This window comes from Balaenoptera ricei, chromosome 15 (genome assembly GCF_028023285.1).
Source record: "Balaenoptera ricei isolate mBalRic1 chromosome 15, mBalRic1.hap2, whole genome shotgun sequence".
NCBI classification, from domain to species: Eukaryota; Metazoa; Chordata; class Mammalia; order Artiodactyla; family Balaenopteridae; genus Balaenoptera; species Balaenoptera ricei.
The window spans coordinates 62,874,164-62,894,392 of record NC_082653.1 but is presented as its reverse complement, the minus strand read 5'-3'; the positions used below and the strand labels follow the sequence as shown (position 1 = coordinate 62,894,392).

Genomic DNA, 20,229 nt, shown 5'->3' with positions numbered 1-20,229 from the left:
CAGTGTCCTTCCAGTCAATCCCAAGAATGCTTTCAGGGGTCACTTGGTAATCATGAGGCATTCATAACGATTCCCCAAGTTAGCCAGGGCTTAGTTTCGTCAAAGAACCACTGGTCTGTTGTCCACTTTTCAGCTATCAACCTTTCATCAAAAATTTGTCTTGTAGTGCAGCCTAAACGTGATCATGTCCTCCATGTGACATTCCCCAAAGAATGGAAAACCAGTGACCTTTACCAGCTTTTCAGTGCCTTTGGTAAGTAAAGCATAAGTACAGATGTACTTTTAGGATCCTGCTCTTCTTTTGGTCTAGATGGTCAAAGGTATACAGATGACTTTAGCTTGGGCATAAACAAGGATTAATATGCAAGGTTTTAATCTCACTCATGGAATTTCTGGAGTTTGGTATGCTGCTGTCTTTGTGCTAACGTGATCTGAGGAACTTTTGCTAGCATCCCACAATAGAGTGCTATTATTAATCCATGGAAAGCAAGATACAGTTACTATGACTGCCCCTTACTGCCAACCATGGGAAATAAGTCTGGGCTAAGGATAAATTGTTTTTAAGATTAAATTCAGAGAGAATGTCTGTTTCATAAGGGCAGGCAGTTGCTGCTTGACATCGAATAGTCCAAGCAGACAAGCACAGATGTTTGAGAGGACCAAGATATGTGATATGTATGAGGTAGGGCGGTTCTTCTGTTACCTTTTTATCAGGTCAGGCGATTAGGTTAAATTGAACAGTCTTCTGATTAGGGTTTATAAAGGCCATTCTGATTGTAAGTCTTCAGTAATGTCTCTTTATTTTAACAAATAAAGTATTTAAGCTATCATCTTTGGAAATTCATGAATAAAGTGGAGGCAGCAAAAACCTAAATGTCCAATAATAAGAATGTTCAGTGAATGTTTATGTGTCTCCCCAATAGACTAGTATGTAATAACCATTTTAAAAAGAGTTGAAGAGTTTGTTAAAAGATGGTAAAGTGTTTATATTTTAACATTTATAGTAAAAAGCAGATACAAAGTAGGATTCCTGTATAACTAACATTATTTTTTTTTTAAACTTTGTGTAGAAATCAAACTAAAAGGGAACATCATGCTCTTATCACTGAATGTTTTAGATAGGATTGTTTTCTTCTTGTTTATGCTTTTCTATATTTCCTAAAATAAGCATATATTAGCTTTTGTAAGTACAAAACGTTATGCACTTAATTTTCAGGAAAGTAAGTGAACGTAGGTATATTTCTGGAAAGGTATCCTAATCTTTGCAGATAGTCTAAATGACTTCTGAAATTCTAGTCCTGCTTTTTTTTTTTTTTTTTTTGGCTGAGTTGGGTCTTCGTTGCTGTGTGCGGGGCTTTCTCTAGTTGCGGCAAGTGGCAGCCGCTCTTCGTTGCAGTGCGCGGGCCTCTCATTGTGGTGGCTTCTCTTGTTGCAGAGCACGGGCTCTAGGCACGCGGGCTTCAGTAGTTGTGGCACACGGGCTTAGCTGCCCTGCGGCATGTGGGATCTTCCCAGACCGGGGCTCGAACCGGTGTCACCTGCATTGACAGGTGGATTCTTAGCCACTGTGCCACCAGGGAAGCCCCTATTCCTGCTTTTTAATTTAAATGCAGGTACAGAAATGCAGTTGAATTTCACAGCTCATTTCTTTGTAAAGCTTTTTATGTTGTGTCCCATTCTGTATTGCTCTTACCCCGATTTAGTCAAACTTTAATTGGCTAAATTAAGTAGAATGCTCTGAGTAGAATTTTTTTCATTTTAATTAAAAAAAGATTAGCTGTGTGGTATTAAACAGGTAACCTCTCTGTATCTGTGTTTCCTTCTCGGAGATGATGATGGTGATGATGATACCGCCTATTTCATAGGCATGTCATGAAGATTAAATGAGTTGATCCATGGAAGGCATTCAGAATAGTATGTGGCATATAGTAACTACTTATGAAATCTTAAATATTATTATTTATCTAAAAAACATACACGGTAGAGAGGTAAGGAAATAATAGTAAGTAAATTTTATAATTGAGAAAGTCCTGGCACCCCACTGTGCAGCAGGAAGTGAGAGTTTTTTCCTGTGGTGGAGAAACAAAACAGTTTTCAAGTATTCCTAGCCTTTGAAAATTTTAGTAGATATTAAAACATTTTTTTCATTGCTAAGTTCTGGTGATGTTTACCCATTTTTAAAAATTCCAGTTTTCTGTATTTTTTTAGGAAGAGTGGTAGCGGATAGATCTCTGCTTTCCCCTTGGTTTTCTCCAGCTCCCTGCCCCACTGCTCCTCTCCTGCCTCTCCTCAGGTCTCCTGCATTCCATTCTGTTTGTGTTTTGCTTTTTTTTTTTTTTTTTGGTAATTAATGGCACACATTATTTTTTTTAATATTTATTTATTTTTTTTAATTTTTGGCTGCATCGGGTCTTAGTTGTGGCACGTGGGATCTTTCATGCAGGCTCTTCGTTGCAGCGTGGGCTTCTCTCTAGTGTGGCGCGCGAGCTTCAGAGTGCATGGGCTCTGTAGTTGTGGCTTGCAGGCTCAGTAGTTGCTGTGTGCGGGCTCAGTTGCCCTGCAGCATGTGGGATGTTAGTTCCCTGACCAGGGATTGAACCCGTGTCTCCTGCATTGGAAGGCAGATTCTTAACCACTGGACCACCAGGGAAGTCCCGCGTTTCACCTTCATTGAGGACTTGTCTCTGTATGTGAAAATCATTTTGTTCCACTATACTGCTTTCTGTCCCTCTGTGTTTTTCTTTTCTCTATTAGTCTGTCTTGGTTTCCTCTCTCCGATGCCTTCTTTACCTCGTCCTCCATCCCCTACCTGTTTTCTTTACCTGGTTTCTTTATCTGACCTTGAGATCATCATTTTCTTATTTCTTGTTACATTGATTCATTTCATGTTCCCTGTTCATAATTTTCAGAGTTTGAATCTCTAAAAAGAAATAGTTGTGCTTTTTTTTTTAACATACGTGGTCTCTGATTTTTAGTAGTGATTTTTTTTTTAATATACCAGGTTCGTGGATTTTGAGTCTTTTAGTACATGAACGTGGTATATTCCTTCATTTATTTAGGTCTTCATTAGTTTTTGTTTGTTTTTTTATTTTGGCCTGACTGCACGGCTTGCGGGATCTCAGCCCCCTGACCGGGGATTGAACCCAGGCCACGGCAGTGAAAGCGCCAAATCCTAACCACTAGACCACCAGGGAACTCCCTATTAGTGACCTTGATTGGAGAAAAGTCTCCAGCCCTGGCATGAGATTGGGTTGAATGATAAGCTGCCTCAGGATTTAATCCAGAAGGATCTTTCTTTTGTTTTTAAAACAAATTTTTAAAGCTGCTTCTTTTTTCCTGGTTTGTCTGTTTTCTTGAAGTTTTTTTTTTTTTTTTTTTTAATTTATTTTTGGCTGCGTTGGGTCTTCATTGCTGTGTGCAGGCTTTCTCCAATTGCGGTGAGCAGAGGCTACTCTTCATTGTGGTGTGTGGGCTTCTCATTGTGGTGGCTTCTCTTTGTTGTGGAGCACGGGCTCTAGGTGCATGGGCTTCAGTAGTTGTGACACATGGGCTCAGTAGTTGTGGCACATGGGCTTAGTTGCTCTGTGGCATGTGGGATCTTCCCGGACCAGGGCTCAAACCCATATCCCCTGCACTGGCAGGCGGATTCTTATTACTGAGCCACCAGGGAAGCCCCTTTCTTGAAGTTTTAACTGAAATAGCTGCAGTGGTAGATTTAAGTTTTAGTTCTCTGTTGTGCTGAGATTTTGATCAAATTTTAAACTAGCACCTCATCTCTCTTTAAATTGATGGATATTCTGAAATATATCAGATGTAGAAATGGAACCTGATAGCTATCTAAATGGTTAAATGCTTACTTTTAATTCACTGTTACAGGTAACATTCAGATATCCTGGATCAATGACACATCAGCATTTGTTTCTCTCAGCCAACCTGAACAAGTACCAATTGGTAAGTCTTTTGGACCTTTGTTTTGTGTATTAATGAGAAGTGGGAGCTTGCCCACTTCCCAGTCTAAACGCTGTGGGTTCAGTCAGCTGATTCACAGATGTTGCTGCCCGGTTTGTTTTGAGCTTGTCTCTAAAATAAAGGAAATAATTAGTAAGTATCATGTGTAGATGAGAAAATAAGACAAATGTATTGATTCCTTAGATATACTATATCATATACTTTTTACTTTTCTATTCCTTTCCCATTGCCCTTTTTCTGAAATGATTCATATGTTTACTATTTGAGGGTTAGAAATAGCAGATTGAGAGGAATAGGGGACAGACACCAAAAGGTGATCCCTGTATTGACCTGTTTGCCTCTGTACTTTTCCCATTTATTTATAAATTTTTGTGGTTTATTTATTCCATTAAACTTGTGTCAAATACTTGTTTTATGAACAAATAAACTGAAAGATACCTTATTTGCTTCTAAATTAGGATTGTAAAAAGGTGGAATGCTACCTCTCTTATTGTTGGACCCTAAATGATTTTGATATTAACCATCACAAAACAGTCTATTTTCTTAGGATGAAAAGCTATTGAGTTAAATATTGAAGAAAATATATATTGTTAAGCTGCTTCTTCAGACAGATTTCAAGTTCCCTGGTGCTTAGTAATGTAATTTTTCTTTTTATTAAATGAAGTGCCACAGACTAAAACTATATAACTCTGATAATGTAGCTATATGAGCAATTATATGAAAATTTCTACAAATACACAAATTCAGGTCAGAGTATTTTTGGTATTTAAAAAAAATTATATAACCATTGCAGGAATATATGCTATGTTATAGAAATGAAAAGTTTAGGCTCTGGAGTCATATTACTACACTACCTTTGGTTGTGTGACCTTGGACACAGTATTTAACCTTGATAAGCTTCTGCTTATCTCTATAAACTGAGGATGATGTTATGGTTTTTTTAGGGTTATTATGAGGACTGCATGAGATGATTATGTTTATAAAGCTTGGCATCACTATGAACTTTTATTATGGTTATTTAGCAGTAGATTTCAATGTGAAATGTACTTCAGGAGCTCATGACACCAGGAACAATGTTGGATCCAGGGTGTGAATGATATTGCTAGTTAAATTGTTTTTAATATTTGCTTATTTCTGTGACCCATCCTCCCACAATCCTTAGTAAGACAGTTTACCTGGAATCCAAAGGGATTGAATTATTAGAGAATTGTTAGTGGGGGGCAGGGACCCTGAGATTAAGACTGTAGAGAGACTTCGGTGTAGATGAGAGAACAGTGAATGTTAACTCCCCACCTGAAATCTTGTCACGCCTCCCCTGCTCACTCAGTGTCACACTTCAGCTTCCTTGCTGGTCACTCTCAGGAGCCGTGCAGTGGGAGAGAAGGGGATGCATAAGCTTTGAAGCCACGCTGACACGGGGAGTAGTAACCTGCCTCCACCACCTGTCAGCCATGCATTTTTGGGCATGTTACGTAAACTCTCTAAGCCTCAGTTTCCTCGTTTGAGTGACGCAGATGATGATAGTTAGTTCCTTTGTGAAATGAGATCATGGATGTTAAGTTCCCAGCAAAGAGCCTGGCACTCCACCAGCAGTGCTTGACAATTGGTAGTAATTATTGAAATACTTGCTTGGCCTCCCTTGTTATGAACCGTAAACATGAGTGTGTGTAAATCTGAAATTTGTAAGGCACTAGTGAATAGTGCTTAGTTGAAAATACAAGTATAATTCCTTGTTTATGTGTGTGAGGTGTCAGAGCTTCTTTTTTTTTTTTTTTTTTATAAACTTATTTATTTATTTATTTTTGGCTGTGTTGGGTCTTCGTTTCTGTGCGAGGCCTTTCTCTAGTTGTGGCGAGCGGGGGCCACTCTTCATCGCAGCGCGCGGGCCTCTCACTGTCGTGGCCTCTCTTGTTGCGGAGCACAGGCTCCAGACACGCAGGCTCAGTAGTTGTGGCTCACGGGCCTAGTTGCTCCGTGGCATGTGGGATCTTCCCAGACCAGGGCTCGAACCCGTGTCCCCTGCATTGGCAGGCAGATTCTCAACCACTGCGCCACCAGGGAAGCCCGAGCTTCTTTTATTGTTCCTGTTATACCATATTTGACGTGCAATAATGATTACTCCCTTACTTATTATTGAAAGTGTCTTTCAATAGTACAGTAGCTTTTAAGCTCAGTATTTTATTCAGTGATACCTGAAATCAGGGAGCTACATTTCAGAATCATGTAGGCACAGAAGTCCTCTGATTTGCTTGTTTACCCATCTTATTCTCTATTGGATCCTCCTCTTGTGCCTGGCACATGCCGTGGCGTGAGTAGATAGATGTGTGTGTGAACGGGCGATGTGGGGAGTAGGCCAAGATGAAACTGTGACCTTCTTACCTTTTTTCCTCCTAGGTAAAGAAGTTAGATGACTGTTGTCTTTTGATACATGCGGCTGTACTAGTAAAGTCTAATTTTCCATGATAGTCTCTTTTTTGACACAAACGACAACTCTTAACATAAATCCCTGGCGGTGCACGTACTGTGCCTATGACCGCAATTTCTTTGCCAGCAGCCATCTTTTACTCAACCACCCCCCACCCCCGGGGCTTGGCTTCGTCTAACTTGCCTCCTCGTCTCTGCCTAAACATCCGTGTCTTCAGGTGTTTTCTCTGGCTCCCTTTGCAGGGGATCAGCCCCCGTTCTCTGTGCTAGCCTGGTATCCTTTCTTAACATACCTTGCTTGGTTGTCTTCCCAGATAGACTGAGAGCAGGGACCATATCTCTTGTTTGCCATTGTGTTTTCAGTGCTTAGGGTCGTAATGTCTGATGTTAGTAAGTGTATGTTAAATAAGTTGTTGAGCTGAATAAATGACATTCAAGGTGTTATGACTTAGAAACGCCGTTTTGCGCCTGATGGTTGTATCTCATGTCTCTCGCCTTTTGCTGTGATTTCTGAAATTATGCAGATATTTCCCTGAAAGACAATGTAAAATTTGTTTTTTATAGTGGTAATTTTACCAGTGAGAGAGACCCAGGGTATCTAATGTGCCGCAAATCCTATCAATGTTATCTTAAACAAATTACTTATTCATTTCAGTGGAAACAGAGGGCTTGTTAGATCAATAACGTAATGTTGGAAAAATCATTAAATGCCTATTTATATAGCAGCTTGTAATGGCTTCTTTGGCTCGGTTACAAACTATTTTTGATTTACACTTATGGAGTTGCTTTTTAACTGACACCTGCCTTTTTCTTTTGGTAGTGCTAAGTCTAATCAAGATTTCTTTAAAGCCATTTTCATGAATATGAAAACTCTTTTTCAGGTCTATTGAAATTATTAAAACTCTTCTACTGAGTGCCATTTAGTTCGATTCCTGTTGCGTTTTGTTTGCTGCTGCTGTGAAGATAAAAGAGTCCCTGGTTGCTTTGGGGTTCAGATAGTGAAAACCCATCCAAGCCATATTTTCATATTCTTCCCCTCTGGCTTTTCAGGGAAGGCAGCACGTGGCCAGTGTGGGACTTGATGCCCTGGAGGAGATCACTTAGCCTCACCCTTTGAGAATTTTTCTCAGAGTAATCGAATAAGAAATCACCTGTAATTGGTCACATCTGAATACCTCAGACACATTTAGAATTTTTGTATATCTAATATAGTTTTGTTAAATGGGGAAAAGAGCTCAACAATATTTCAAATGTATTAGCCCTTCCTAGTCATACTCTAAATAGTTAGACATTGTCTTGAGTGTCCTTAGATACATTATAAGGCATTATCTCTCTGCCTGTAAGTTTTATAGAAACAGCTTGAGGAAAATAACCTTTTCATTTGTTTTGAAAAGCCGGAGATTAGAGTACACCATGAATACTACAGAAAAATATTAAAAAGCAAAAATTGATGAAGGCACTTTAGTAGAGGTAAAAACCTAATGGTTATTTTGTAAAGCCAGTCCCAATTCAGGGAGTTATAGAAATTCCCGATATACTGCCTTAGGAGCTTGTTCAGGATGATTTGTTGGGATGGGGGGAGGTACTTGGCTTCACAGCTTCACTTCAGTCCACAGTATGAGTGTGCTTATATAAAATCATCCTTTTAAAAGCGTTAGCTTTTGATTGTGCTGAACAGATAAATATTAGAGTTGTTATACGACTTTTGAGGCAATTATTCGGTACTGGATTTGCTAAAAGGCTGCTTATAACTTTAAACTTTACCTGTGCTTTTTGTTAGCCTTTTAACGTTTACCGAATCTGTAGTGATAACTGTTTTTCATTCGTGGGATTGATTTGTGTTCTCATTTTTCCTCAGTCACTCTAGCTAGGGGTTCCTGATTTTGTTGCTCTCTTCAAAGAACCAGCTTTTGGCTTACTTCATTTTTCTCTGTTGTTTGCTGGTGTCTGTTTTGTTGGTTTCTGCTTTTTTGTTTTCTTCTTCTTTTTTTTTTTTTTTTTTACTTGCTTTGGGTTTACTTTGCTCTTCTTTTCCAGTTTCTTGAGGTAGAACGTTATGTGATTTTTTTTTTTTTTAAGTCTTTAAAATTTTTTGAGCCTGGCTTCCTATAGTTTAGCAGTCAGCCCATGATTGGTCAGGTGTTGTGCTTGAACAGCTGGAGCCAGTAAAGCTCTCACCGTTTGCCAACGAGGTTTGGGAACATACAGCATCCAACCTTCAAGCAGTTCACAGTCTGCTCCAGTTTTCACTTTTGGCTGGACCTCCATTCTCCGGTGTGAGGGCACAAGGCCTCAAGCCCAGCTAACAGTGTGTACGTAGCTAAAACTCCCTCCCAGTCATTGATTTTGACCTCTTTTTGTTTCTAATACGAGCATTTAAAGCTATAAATTATCCTGTAAGCACTGTTGCAGGTGCATCCCATCAATTATATGTTGCTTTAATTTTCATTAAGTTAGATACATTTTTCTAATTGCTCCTTTGACCCTGATTATTTAGAAGTGTGTTGTTTAATTTCCAAGTACTTAGAGTTTTCCTAATTTCTTATTGTTGCTAATTTGTAATTTAATTCTGTTGTGACTAGAAATTTTAATATGATTTTAGTCCTTTTTTTTTTTTTTTTTTTTTTTTTTTTTTTTTTTTATTTATTTATTTATTTTTGGCTGCATTGGGTCTTCGTTGCTGCGCGTGGGCTTTTAAGCGGGGGCCACTCTTCATTGCGGTGCGCGGGCCTCTCACTGTCGCGGCCTCTCCCGTTGCGGAGCAGAGGCTCCAGACGCACAGGCTCAGCAGTTGTGGCTCACGGGCCCAGTTGCTCTGCGGCATGTGGGATCTTCCCAGACCAGGGCTCGAACCCGTGTCCCCTGCATTGGCAGGCAGATTCTCAACCACTGCGCCACCAGGGAAGCCCGATTTTAGTCCTTTTAAATGTACTGAAATTTGCTTTATGGCCTAGCATTAGATATGACCTATCTTGCTGAATGTACTATGTACACTTGTAAAGAATGTGAATTCTGCAGTATAACGTTTGATCTATTGATGTAAATATCACTGTTGTTCAGATATTGTGTCTTTACTGATGTTTTATTTAGCAGTTCTGCCAGTTTTTGAGAGAGGGTGTTAAAATCTCCTATGATTGTGGAATTGTCTGCTTCCCCCTTTAATTTTGTCATTTTTCCTGTCATATATTTTGAGGCTGTGTTATTAGGTATGTGCACATTTATGATTGTTTTGTCTTTCTGGTAAATTGACTCCTTTATCATTATGAAATGCCCTTCTTTATCTTTTGTATTACTATTATTTTTAAGTCTAATCTGATATTAATATAGTCAGTCTGTCCTTCTTGTGTTTTTAACGTTTGGCTGGTATATCCTTTTTCTGCCATTTACTATCAACCCATCTGTGTATATATAAAATAGTCTCTTGTAGACAGCATATAGTTGGGTCTTGCTTTTTATTAATCCATTCTGATAACTCTGACTTTTTATTGGAGTATTTAGTCCACTGACATTTAACGTAATTATTTATATGGTTAGGCTTGTCATTTTAAAGTTTGTTTTTTGTTTAGTCCCTCTGTTTTTTGTTCCTTTGTTTCCCCCTTTCCTGTCTTCTTTTGGATTATTTGAAATTTTTAAGAAGAATTCCATTTTAATTTCTGTATTGGCTTTTTAGTGCTATACCTATTTGCATTATTTTTTAGTGATTGCTTTAGAAATTTCAATATATATCCACTTAGAGTTCATATTCTCACATAGAAGGTAGAAACCTTACATCCATATAGGTCCATTTACTCCAATTCCTGTTGTCTTCCAGGCTGTAATTGGCATATGTATTACACGTGCTTTGATTATGAATCCCACAAAGTGGTGTTATAGTTTTGCTTTAAGCAGTCATATGTATTTTAAGAAATTAAAAGGGGGACTTCCCTGGTGGTCCAGTGGCTAAGACTCTGTACTCCCAGTGCAGGGGGGCCTTGGTTCAATCCCTGGTCAGGGAACTAGATCCCTCATGCTGCAACTAAAAATCCCGCATGCCACAGCTAAGACCCGGCACAGCTAAATAAATAAATAAATATTTTAAAAATTAAAAGGATAATTCAGAAGATTTACCCAGATATACCATTTCAGATGTCTTCATTCATTCCTGAAGATCCAAGTTTCTTTAGGGTATCGCCTGAAGAACTTCCTTCAGTATTTCTTACAGTGCTGGTGTGGTGGCAACAGATTCTCTTAGTTTTTCTTTATCTGAAAATGTCTTTATTTTGCCTTCATTCATGTAGAATATTTTAGCTGGATATAGAATTCTGGTCTTTTCTTTCAGCATTTTAAAGATGTTCCATTGTCTTCTGGCCTCCATGGTTTCTGATGACAAGGCTGCAGTCATTTGAATCATTGTTGCCCTCTATGTAACGGATTGTTTTTCTCTGGCTACTTTAAAGATGTTCTCTTTACCGTTGATTTTTTAGCAGTTTGAATATGATGTACTTTGGCACGGCTTTCTTTGTAATTATCCTGTTGGGGTTGACTGAGCTTCTTGAATGTATAGATTTATGTCTTCTACCAGATTTGGGAAGTTTTTAGACATTATTCAAATATTTTTTTCCTGTTCTGTATTCTCTTGCCTCTCTGTTTGGGACTTCAACTACCTATATATGGGAGACCTTTTGCTATTGTTCCTGTGTTTCCTGATGCTCTCTTCATTTTTTTCTACCTTCTTTTTTTTTCTCTTCTTCAGATTGGATAATTTCTGTTTATCTACAAGGGCACTGACTCTTCCCTCAATCATCATTATTCTGCTATTAAGCCCATCCAGTGAATTTTTAATTTCATATATTGTATTTTTCAGTTCTATATTTCCATCCAGTTTATTTTAACCTTTTCTGTTTCTTGTTGAGATTTCCTATCTTTCTTTTATTTTGAGCCTATATTCCTTTACCTCAATGAACATATTCAGAATAGCTCTTTTAAAGTCTTTGTCTAATAATTCCAACATCTGTGTCACCTAGGTGTTGGTACCTATTGATTACCTTTCTTTTGAGAATAGACCACATTTTCCTGGCTCTTCATACGTTCAGTAATTTGGGATTGTTTCCTGGACGTTTTGAATGTTCTTTTGTGGACTCTGGATTCACTTATATTCCTCAGAAGAGTGTTGATGTTTTCATTTTAGTTTTAGTGGGCAATTAGCTAAAACTACGAACCCCTTCATGCTTGTGGGAAGTGGCTCAGATCTTAGCTCAGACTGCTTTCAGTCTGCCACATGCATGGTTAAGGGTCGGCCGGGGACGTGGGCTATCTTTACACCACATTTGGAGTTCCCATTCTCTGGTTTCCTCTCTTCAAGGATTCCTGCCTCATTCTGTGTTGCCACTGGTTGCCCCTTGCGTCTTCCCCTGACTCCTCCTACCAGAAAGACATGCTCTTTGCCCTTTTTGCTACAGATTCCCTTTAAGGCAGAGTCACATCCAAAAAAAAAAAAAACAACCCAGGAAATTCACTCTGTGGCAGTTTGCTTCCTCCAAGATTTGACTCCGCTCCAAAATCTCTGTGTTTCTGCTTCTGTTCCAGAGCCCTTCGATACTTGTTTTTAGCATTTTTTTCCAGAGCTTATGTTGTCATCAGTGGAAAGGTCAGTTTGTTAGGAGGTGGAATGCCTTACCTTTGCTTTTTAATTGTTACCCTAATGGCATCTACATTTGACACAAAACTTCCTGCCGTATTATACCATGCTGTACTACCTCTTTCTCTGTTTAATAACATTTTAAGAAAATCTAATGTTAATGCATTAAAAACCTGCTACTTACCTCCTTTAACCAATTAAAAGTGACTTAAGTTCAGTTCCTTTCAAATACACATATATACTGAGGGACAATATCCCGACAAAATATTTGGTGTTTTGCTTCCATCTGTGCTACTTTTCATAGTTGGCTCATGTGTTACTGTATATTTATTCTTGTCGAAGAGGAAATGCACAAAACAGTCAAGAAAGAACCAAAAAACAAATGATGATTTTTCTTGCATGTTAATTTTCCTAATCTTAAACTGTATGTAGAGTTGGCTTACAACAATTATATTGAATTATAAATTTATAGCAATAAATAAATGAGTTCAACCAAGACATGACTTTTTAAAATAAAAAGCTTGTTTTGGAGAGAGGGGATGGGTGACTTAACTTGTGGGTTAAAATGCTACATGATTTTTATTCTATAAGTACTGAAACCTGGAAACAATATATTTGTTTTTATATAGACAAGATTTTTTTTATTGTTTTGGCTTATGGAGTACTTTAGTTTGGTAAAGGAAAATCGTTATTAGTAAGAAGCATGCATGTCTATATGTTTTGTGTAGATATCTTCGCATTTGAAAACTTGTAAGAGCAACTGACTCTTCTTTTGCTCTAAATCGCTTAATCCACGAAAGGCACTGTGGAAATTTTTAATAATATTTATTAAGAACCTCCTTGTTTTACTAATTCCCTTATGTGTTTAATCTTGAGAATTAGCAGCTTTATGCATCTCTGCTATGAAATCTGTATCAGGCAGATTTATTTAAGAGCGTGACAGTAACTTGGACTCTTCCTAATTAAGGCATTAGCTGGTGTGAGAATAGGGCAGAAAGCTTCCTGACTGCCAGATAAGGCTTCCCGGGTTCTTAATATAATTGCCAGCATTAAAGCATCAATGAGGAAGAGTCCTGTGGCAGTTAGAATGTAACCAGGAGAAATGCAGTGTTTGTGCTTCAGAGGCTGAATCTTCATATTCTGTTAAATTGCTTGTTGTCCAAAGTATTGGGTTTGATTTTTTGTGTTTTGTGTTTAGGGGCCATGTTATCTGGCTCTAAGAATGTTTGCTTTGTCAGAATATTCAGGAAACCTATCAAATTTAGTTATAATGTCATTTGTTAAAAAATTGCTTTTGTGGTGCTTTCCCGCCTCCAGTTTTAGAAGTAAATCAAACTCCCTGTTGAAAATGTGAGAAATATTTGAAATTACAAAGAAGAAAACAATTCAACCATGGTCTCTCTATGTAGATATGAATACTAACAATATTTTGGTTAGTGTTTCCTGTCAGTTGTTTTACTCTGTCTAGATGAGTGTTTTCATAACATTTTTAATACTACTTGAGACCTGACTTTAAATGCATTTTTGGATATGCTTTTTTAGTTAACATTATGTCACAAGCATTTTCCATGCGATTACACATTTTTCTAGAAGAGTTTCCTTTTAACGGATGCATTATATTTCATTGTATAGGTACATGTAACTTATTTAACTATATCCCTTTTGGATGTTTAAGTTATACCCAAATTTTTACTATTTTAAATTAATTCTTTTTTAAAAATTAATTAATTAATTAATTTATGGCTGCCTTGGGTCTCCGTTGCTGTGTGCAGGCTTTCTCTAGTTGCGGCAAGCGGGGGCTGCTCTTCGTTGCGGTGCATTGGCTTCTCATTGTGGTGGCTTCTCTTGTTGCAGAGCACATGCTCTAGGCATGTGGGCTTCAGTAGTTGTGGCTCGCAGGCTCCACAGCACAGGCTCAGTAGTTGTGGTGCACGGGCTTAGTTGCTCTGTGGCATGTGGGATCTTCCCGGGCCAGGGCTCGAACCTGTGTCCCCTTCATTGGCAGGCGGATTCTTAACCACTGCACCACCAGGGAAGTCCTTAAGTTAATTCTTTAATGAGCATCTTTGTCTTTGTTTATATCTCTGATTATTTTATTAAAATAAATTCTGAAGACATGAAATCATTGGGTCCATAACGATGATCTTAAAAAAAAAAATCTGAAACAACTCATTTGTACCTCTTTCTTATTAAACAGTGATAATTTTTGTTAATGGAAAAATTTTAAAGTACCAAAAAATTAAAAATTTCTGTAGTGCCCCTCTCTTTATTAACAAAGATAATTGCAATAGTATTTGAGATTTACTTTTCAACTGTGTATATTATATTTAAGTATATATTTCATCTTATAATATTTTATTCTTTGCATATTGTTTTACTGTGTGTTCTTATAACTTACCAGTGCTTCATGTCTATGTAATAAGCTCTTTTTTTGTGTTTAGTTGAATAACATTTCATCGTATGAAGGTATCATCGTTTATTTAACCAGTTCTTTGCTGGACACTTAAACAGTTTTAGGACTCTTGACTCCTATTTCAAAATAAGCTTTTATTTATTCTTTGTATTGAGTGTTAGAATCATTCTGTCAGAGTCACTCAAAAAGCCCGCTGGGATTTTTCACTGCTGTTTTAACAAATTAATTCCATTGACGTCTTTATTTAGAAATATTCAGTCTTTATGACCAGGAATATGTATCTTTTCATTTACTCAGAAAATTTTGTGCATCTTTGAATGTAGTTGTATGTTTCATCGTTCTTGTTGTTTTTATCATACATACTTTTCAAGATTATGCAGAATAAGTTAGAAAGCAGGTTCCATTGTGCCTGATTTAGTACCACAGCCACAGTCAGCTCTCGGGAAGTATTTTAGGATGCTGGTGGTTTTAGGAAATTTGAAGCAGTGAGATTAATCGGCCTGATTGCTCTTAGGCCACTGAGAGACTAAGGTTGAGAATTCAACACAGACCCTGCATCTCTGATTCTTATTCTTGAGGCTTCAAATGCTGTTTGTTGTTGTTTTTTCACCAGAAATAATGAATTGGTTGATTAAATAGGCTAGCTGTGTTAGTCTTTACATGTTAGCATTGTTTTCTCAGACATGATTCCTATTGTCTGCAACTTTACTATTTTAAACAAATGAAATAAATTTCGTGTTAGCAAATTTGAAATACTATAAGTGAAATGATTTTGTACCACTTCAGTGGCTGTTTCAGAATATTACTTTGTTACAAAAAATGTTACCAGCGAATCTCTTGGGGTGGTGAAATTACAGGAAAATTTTACTTTCGTGTGTTTTTTTTTCTGTCTTCTGTTTTTCTTTAGGACAGATATTACCTATGTACTAAAATATTTAAATTTAAGAATAAAGTCGTAGTACTTTCTTTTTTATATGTGTGGGGGCACAGCAAAAGGAAATGTCCTGCTTCTGAAATGCTTAGGCGTCTAGCATATTGTTGACTGTAGTTATTTTATGGTATCTTTTTTCTAATTACGAAATATATGGAATTAGTTTCTCTGGATTTTCCTTCTTCAACTTTTTGGTTTAAATCTGCTATTCTGGGAAGGTGGATATGAAACATTTTTGATTTGTGATGTTTGTTGATAATATTTCCACTGTTGAATATTTTTGCTACCTGTCTTTTCTTGTTTATCCTGGGAAGAAGCCCAAACATCACTTTAGTAGCAGGGTAAATGTCACTTCATCATGTTGAGCAAAAATGCCAGAAAATGCTAGACCACTGAAGTGTTAAGGTGGTGGTTACTCTAGCACTTCAGACCAGGGTTTTACCTTAACTTCTACACCTCATGTCAACATACCTAGATATTTAAGAGTGTTTTTCAGGTTTCATGATTATAAAAAGCAAGCATGGATTAAAATAACTGTTTAGTAATAAGGCTTTATATTACACTGTCCAACTAGTAGGAATGTCTTTTGTTCTTCCTTAATGTGAATTGGAGTAACGTGGGGAACTTCATAGAGATTTGTTTTCTAATTGCTTCAAAGGCAGAGGAGCAAACTGCTATATAGTATTGGGAAAAGGAACATAGAAAAGACACCAACATACGAAAATAAAACTTTGAAACTGAGACTTTTTTTCTCACAAATCCTTTATTGGTATTATATAGATACTTTAAAGGAAAAGGAAATAAATTTTTGTAGCGTATTATTTAGCAAAAACGTATGAGCTACTTATAGGACATCTACTGATTTTAGTAATTGTTGTTTCCCCAAATATGAATTGCGTTATAGTGTGAGCAGGGTCACATTTAGGTGTGCATTTTTGTAATTATAGGTTCAGATGGATGTAAGCCTTATTAATTTATCAGTGTGTATTGCTAGATACCTTGTATTTTTATGTTCAGTGTTCTTTACAGTAACAACAGAGAAGAGAATAATTATGAGGTATTTCGCAAGTTTTTTTTAAAAAAGCTGTGTTTCTGGGAATTCCCTGGTGGTCCAGTGGTTAGGACTCCACGCTTCCACTGCAGGGGACATGAGTTCGATCCCTGGTCGGGGAACTAAGATGCTGTAAGCCGAGTGGCGCAAACAAAAAAAAAAGGGGGGGTTTCATTTGAAAGCTGCAGTGTTAATCTTTGCATAAATATTTGCCTGTCTACTGTTGAAGAACCAAGGGACTGAATTTAGATGGGGAATAGAGATGAAATAATAAGCATTTCTGCACTCAAAGAATTCATGGTCTAGTGAGGCAGACTGGTATCTAGACAACTAGTGCATCAGTACACACTGGGGGCTGTGATAAGGTACACTGCTCAGAGAGGGAGAACCAGTTCAGACTGACATGGAGACACAGAAGAGGGTTAACAAGGAAGGCTTCCTGGAGGAGGTGGTGCCTGTGCTGATCCTAATAATGAGTTGGAGTTAGCCTAGTAGAAGAAGCCTGAGAAAGCTCTGGTAAAGAGTGGGACCAGCACATCCTTTGGTTTGATTGGAACAGGGGGTACATGTGGTACAGTGGCTGGAGAGGAAGTTAGAAGGTGGAAACATGAAATGTCTGTGTTAAAATTAGGAGTTTGCATCTTATCCCTTGTACAAGCCTTCTGTAATGTTGATTTGGGATAGTCTTTTAATTCAAGTTTCAAAATAATATATTGCATCTCACTGGTTTTCTTTTAGGTCTGAGGCTTTCAAAAGAATTTCCAGGTATGGAGTGCTTAGTTTGTCAACTTGAGCTGTTCTTGTAAAGCCTGATTGCTGTCAGAGGTGGCATCCCTGATGGCACTCTTCCACGTGTGTTGGTGGCATTGTAGCACAGGGTCAAAAATCGATGGATATATTCGAGCAGGTTCTATTTATTTTTAAGTGTCTAGGAGGTTGGTGTTTGCATTTACTCTAGTTCAGAGCCTTCTCTTAGAGACTGAGGCCAAATTGAATTTATCTGGGAACCTGTCACATTTACAAATGCTACGCAGAATAATAAATGGGCCGTTGGCTTCCAAGAATCGGTGACAGTGCACTTCAGTTCCTAATTTAGAGTTCACGAAAATTATCCCTTGACAAATAAGATTGCAAGAAAAGAAATCCTACTTGACGGATTCATCTTTGGACAAACATGTAAATATTGCTTACACAAATGATACTGGAGCAAGTCAAGGTGGGAGAGAATAATTGAATGAATGAATGAATCAGTGCATACAGATGGCAAGTGTTTCGTGTTCAGAGGAAGGGAAGATGGCTTACCTAGGGCTTATTGTATAGTGTTCAGTTGTCTCATCCAGGAGACTTGACTTCTTGAAGTGGGGACTGCCTCTTAGTCATTATTTTACATCCTTGGTATTTGGGACAGTGCTGGGAAGAGTTGGGGAAGGCTTTGAGAAGAGGCCTTGATGGGGTCCTTGAGAGAAGGCTGATTCTGAGTTAACAGAGAAGAAAGATGATCGTGCAGGCAGAGCCGATGTCAGCAGGAATGTGGATGTTTACGACACAATTTGTCAGGCTGGCTCACCCTCTCACTGGGCTGTGAAATCATTTTAGTGAGTGTGACCAGCTTTTTTATAAAAGGAAAAAGTTAGAAAATGTCAGAGTGAGTCCCATCTAATAAAGATAGGTTTGCTTTTTTTTTTTCTTTTGTCTTCTTTTTTTTTTTTTTTTTTACAAACCCTTGTGTTGAGGGCTTAGGCTTGCTTTTTTTTTTTTTTTTTTTTTAGTTGTTTTGTTTGTTTTTTTATACTGCAGGTTCTTATTAGGCATCAGTTTTATACACATCAGTGTATACATGTCAATCCCATTCGCCCAATTCAGCACACCACCATCCCCACCCCACCGCAGTTTTCCCCCCTTGGTGTCCATATGTCCATTCTCTACATCTGTGTCTCAACTTCTGCCCTGCAAACTGGCTCATCTGTACCATTTTTCTAGGTTCCGCATACATGCATTAATATACGATATTTTTCTCTTTCTGACTTACTTCACTCTGTATGACAGTCTCTAGATCCATCCACGTCTCAACAAATGACTCAATTTCGTTCCTTTTTATGGCTGAGTAATATTCCATTGTATATATGTACCACATCTTCTTTATCCATTCGTCTGTTGATGGGCATTTAGGTTGCTTCCATGACCTGGCTATTGTAAATAGTGCTGCAATGAACATTCGGGTGCATGTGTCTTTTTGAATTACGGTTTTCTCTGGGTATATGCCCAGTAGTGGGATTGCTGGGTCATATGGTAATTCTATTTTTAGTTTTTTAAGGAACCTCCATATTGTTCTCCATAGTGGCTGTATCAATTTACATTCCCACCAACAGTGCAAGAGGGTTCCCTTTTCACCACACCCTCTCCAGCATTTGTTGTTTGTAGATTTTCTGATGATGCCCATTCTAACAGGAGTGAGGTGATACCTCATTGTAGTTTTGATTTGCATTTCTCTAATAATTAGTGATGTTGAGCATCTTTTCATGTGCTTCGTGGCCATCTGTATGTCTTCTTTGCAGAAATGTCTATTTAGGTCTTCTGCCCATTTTTGGATTGGGGTGTTTGTTTCTTTGATATTGAGCTGAATGAGCTGTTTATATATTTTGGAGATTAATCCTTTGTCCGTTGATTCATTTGCAAATATTTTCTCCCATTCTGAGGGTTGTCTTTTCGTCTTGTTTATGGTTTCCTTTGCTGTGCAAAAGCTTTGAAGTTTCATTAGGTCCCACTTGTTTATTTTTGTTTTTATTTCCATTACTCTAGGAGGTGGATCAAAAAAGATCTTGCTGTGATTTATGTCAAAGAGTGTTCTTCCTATGTTTTCCTCTAAGAGTTTTATAGTGTCCAGTCTTATATTTAGGTCTCTAATCCATTTTGAGTTTATTTTTGTGTATGGTGTTAGGGAGTATTCTAATTTCATTCTTTTACATGTAGCTGTCCAGTTTTCCCAGCACCACTTATTGAAGAGACTGTCTTTTCTCCATTGTATATCTTTGCCTCCTTTGTCATAGATTAGTTGACCATAGGTACGTGGGTTAATGTCTGGGCTTTCTATCTTGTTCCATTGATCTATGTTTCTGTTTTTGTGCCAGTACCGTATTGTCTTGATTACTGTAGCTTTGTAGTATAGTCTGAAGTCAGGGAGTCTGATTCCTCCAGCTCCATTTTTTTGCCTCAAGACTGCTTTGCCTATTCGGGGTCTTTTGTGTCTCCATACAAATTTTAAGATGATTTGTTCTAGCTCAGTAAAAAATGCCATTGGTAATTTGATAGGGATTGCATTGAATCTGTAGATTGCTTTGGGTAGTATACTCATTTTCACAATGTTGATTCTTCCAATCCAAGAACATGGTATATCTCTCCATCTGTTGGTATCATCTTTAATTTCTTTCATCAGTGTCTTATAGTTTTCTGCATACAGGTCTTTTGTCTCCCTAGGTAGGTTTATTCCTAGGTATTTTATTCTTTTTGTTGCAATGGTAAATGGGAGTGTTTCCATAATTTCTCTTTCAGATTTTTCATCATTAGTGTATAGGAATGCAAGAGATTTCTGTGCATTAATTTTGTATCCTGCAACTTTACCATATTCATTAATTAGCTCTAGCAGTTTTCTGGTGGCAGTTTTAGGATTCTCTATGTATAGTATCATGTCATCCGCAAACAGTGACAGTTTTACTTCTTCTTTTCCAATTTGGATTCCTTTTATTTCTTTTTCTTCTCTGATTGCCGTGGCTAGGACTTCCAGAACTATGTTGAATAATAGTGGTGAGAGTGGACATCCTTGTCTC

General features: G+C 37.7%; 1 protein-coding gene across 2 annotated transcripts in view; it reads left to right on the top strand.

The window, feature by feature from the left end:
* The window catches only part of PARN (poly(A)-specific ribonuclease), a 166,712-nt gene that overhangs the window by 55,902 nt on the left and 90,581 nt on the right, over positions 1-20,229 (top strand). For both annotated transcript variants that reach the window (XM_059897738.1, XM_059897737.1), the window contains exons 20-21: positions 167-253; positions 3,877-3,951. In XM_059897738.1, coding sequence (XP_059753721.1) covers positions 167-253; positions 3,877-3,951 — 162 coding nt within the window. The remainder of the gene's footprint in view (positions 1-166; positions 254-3,876; positions 3,952-20,229) is intronic.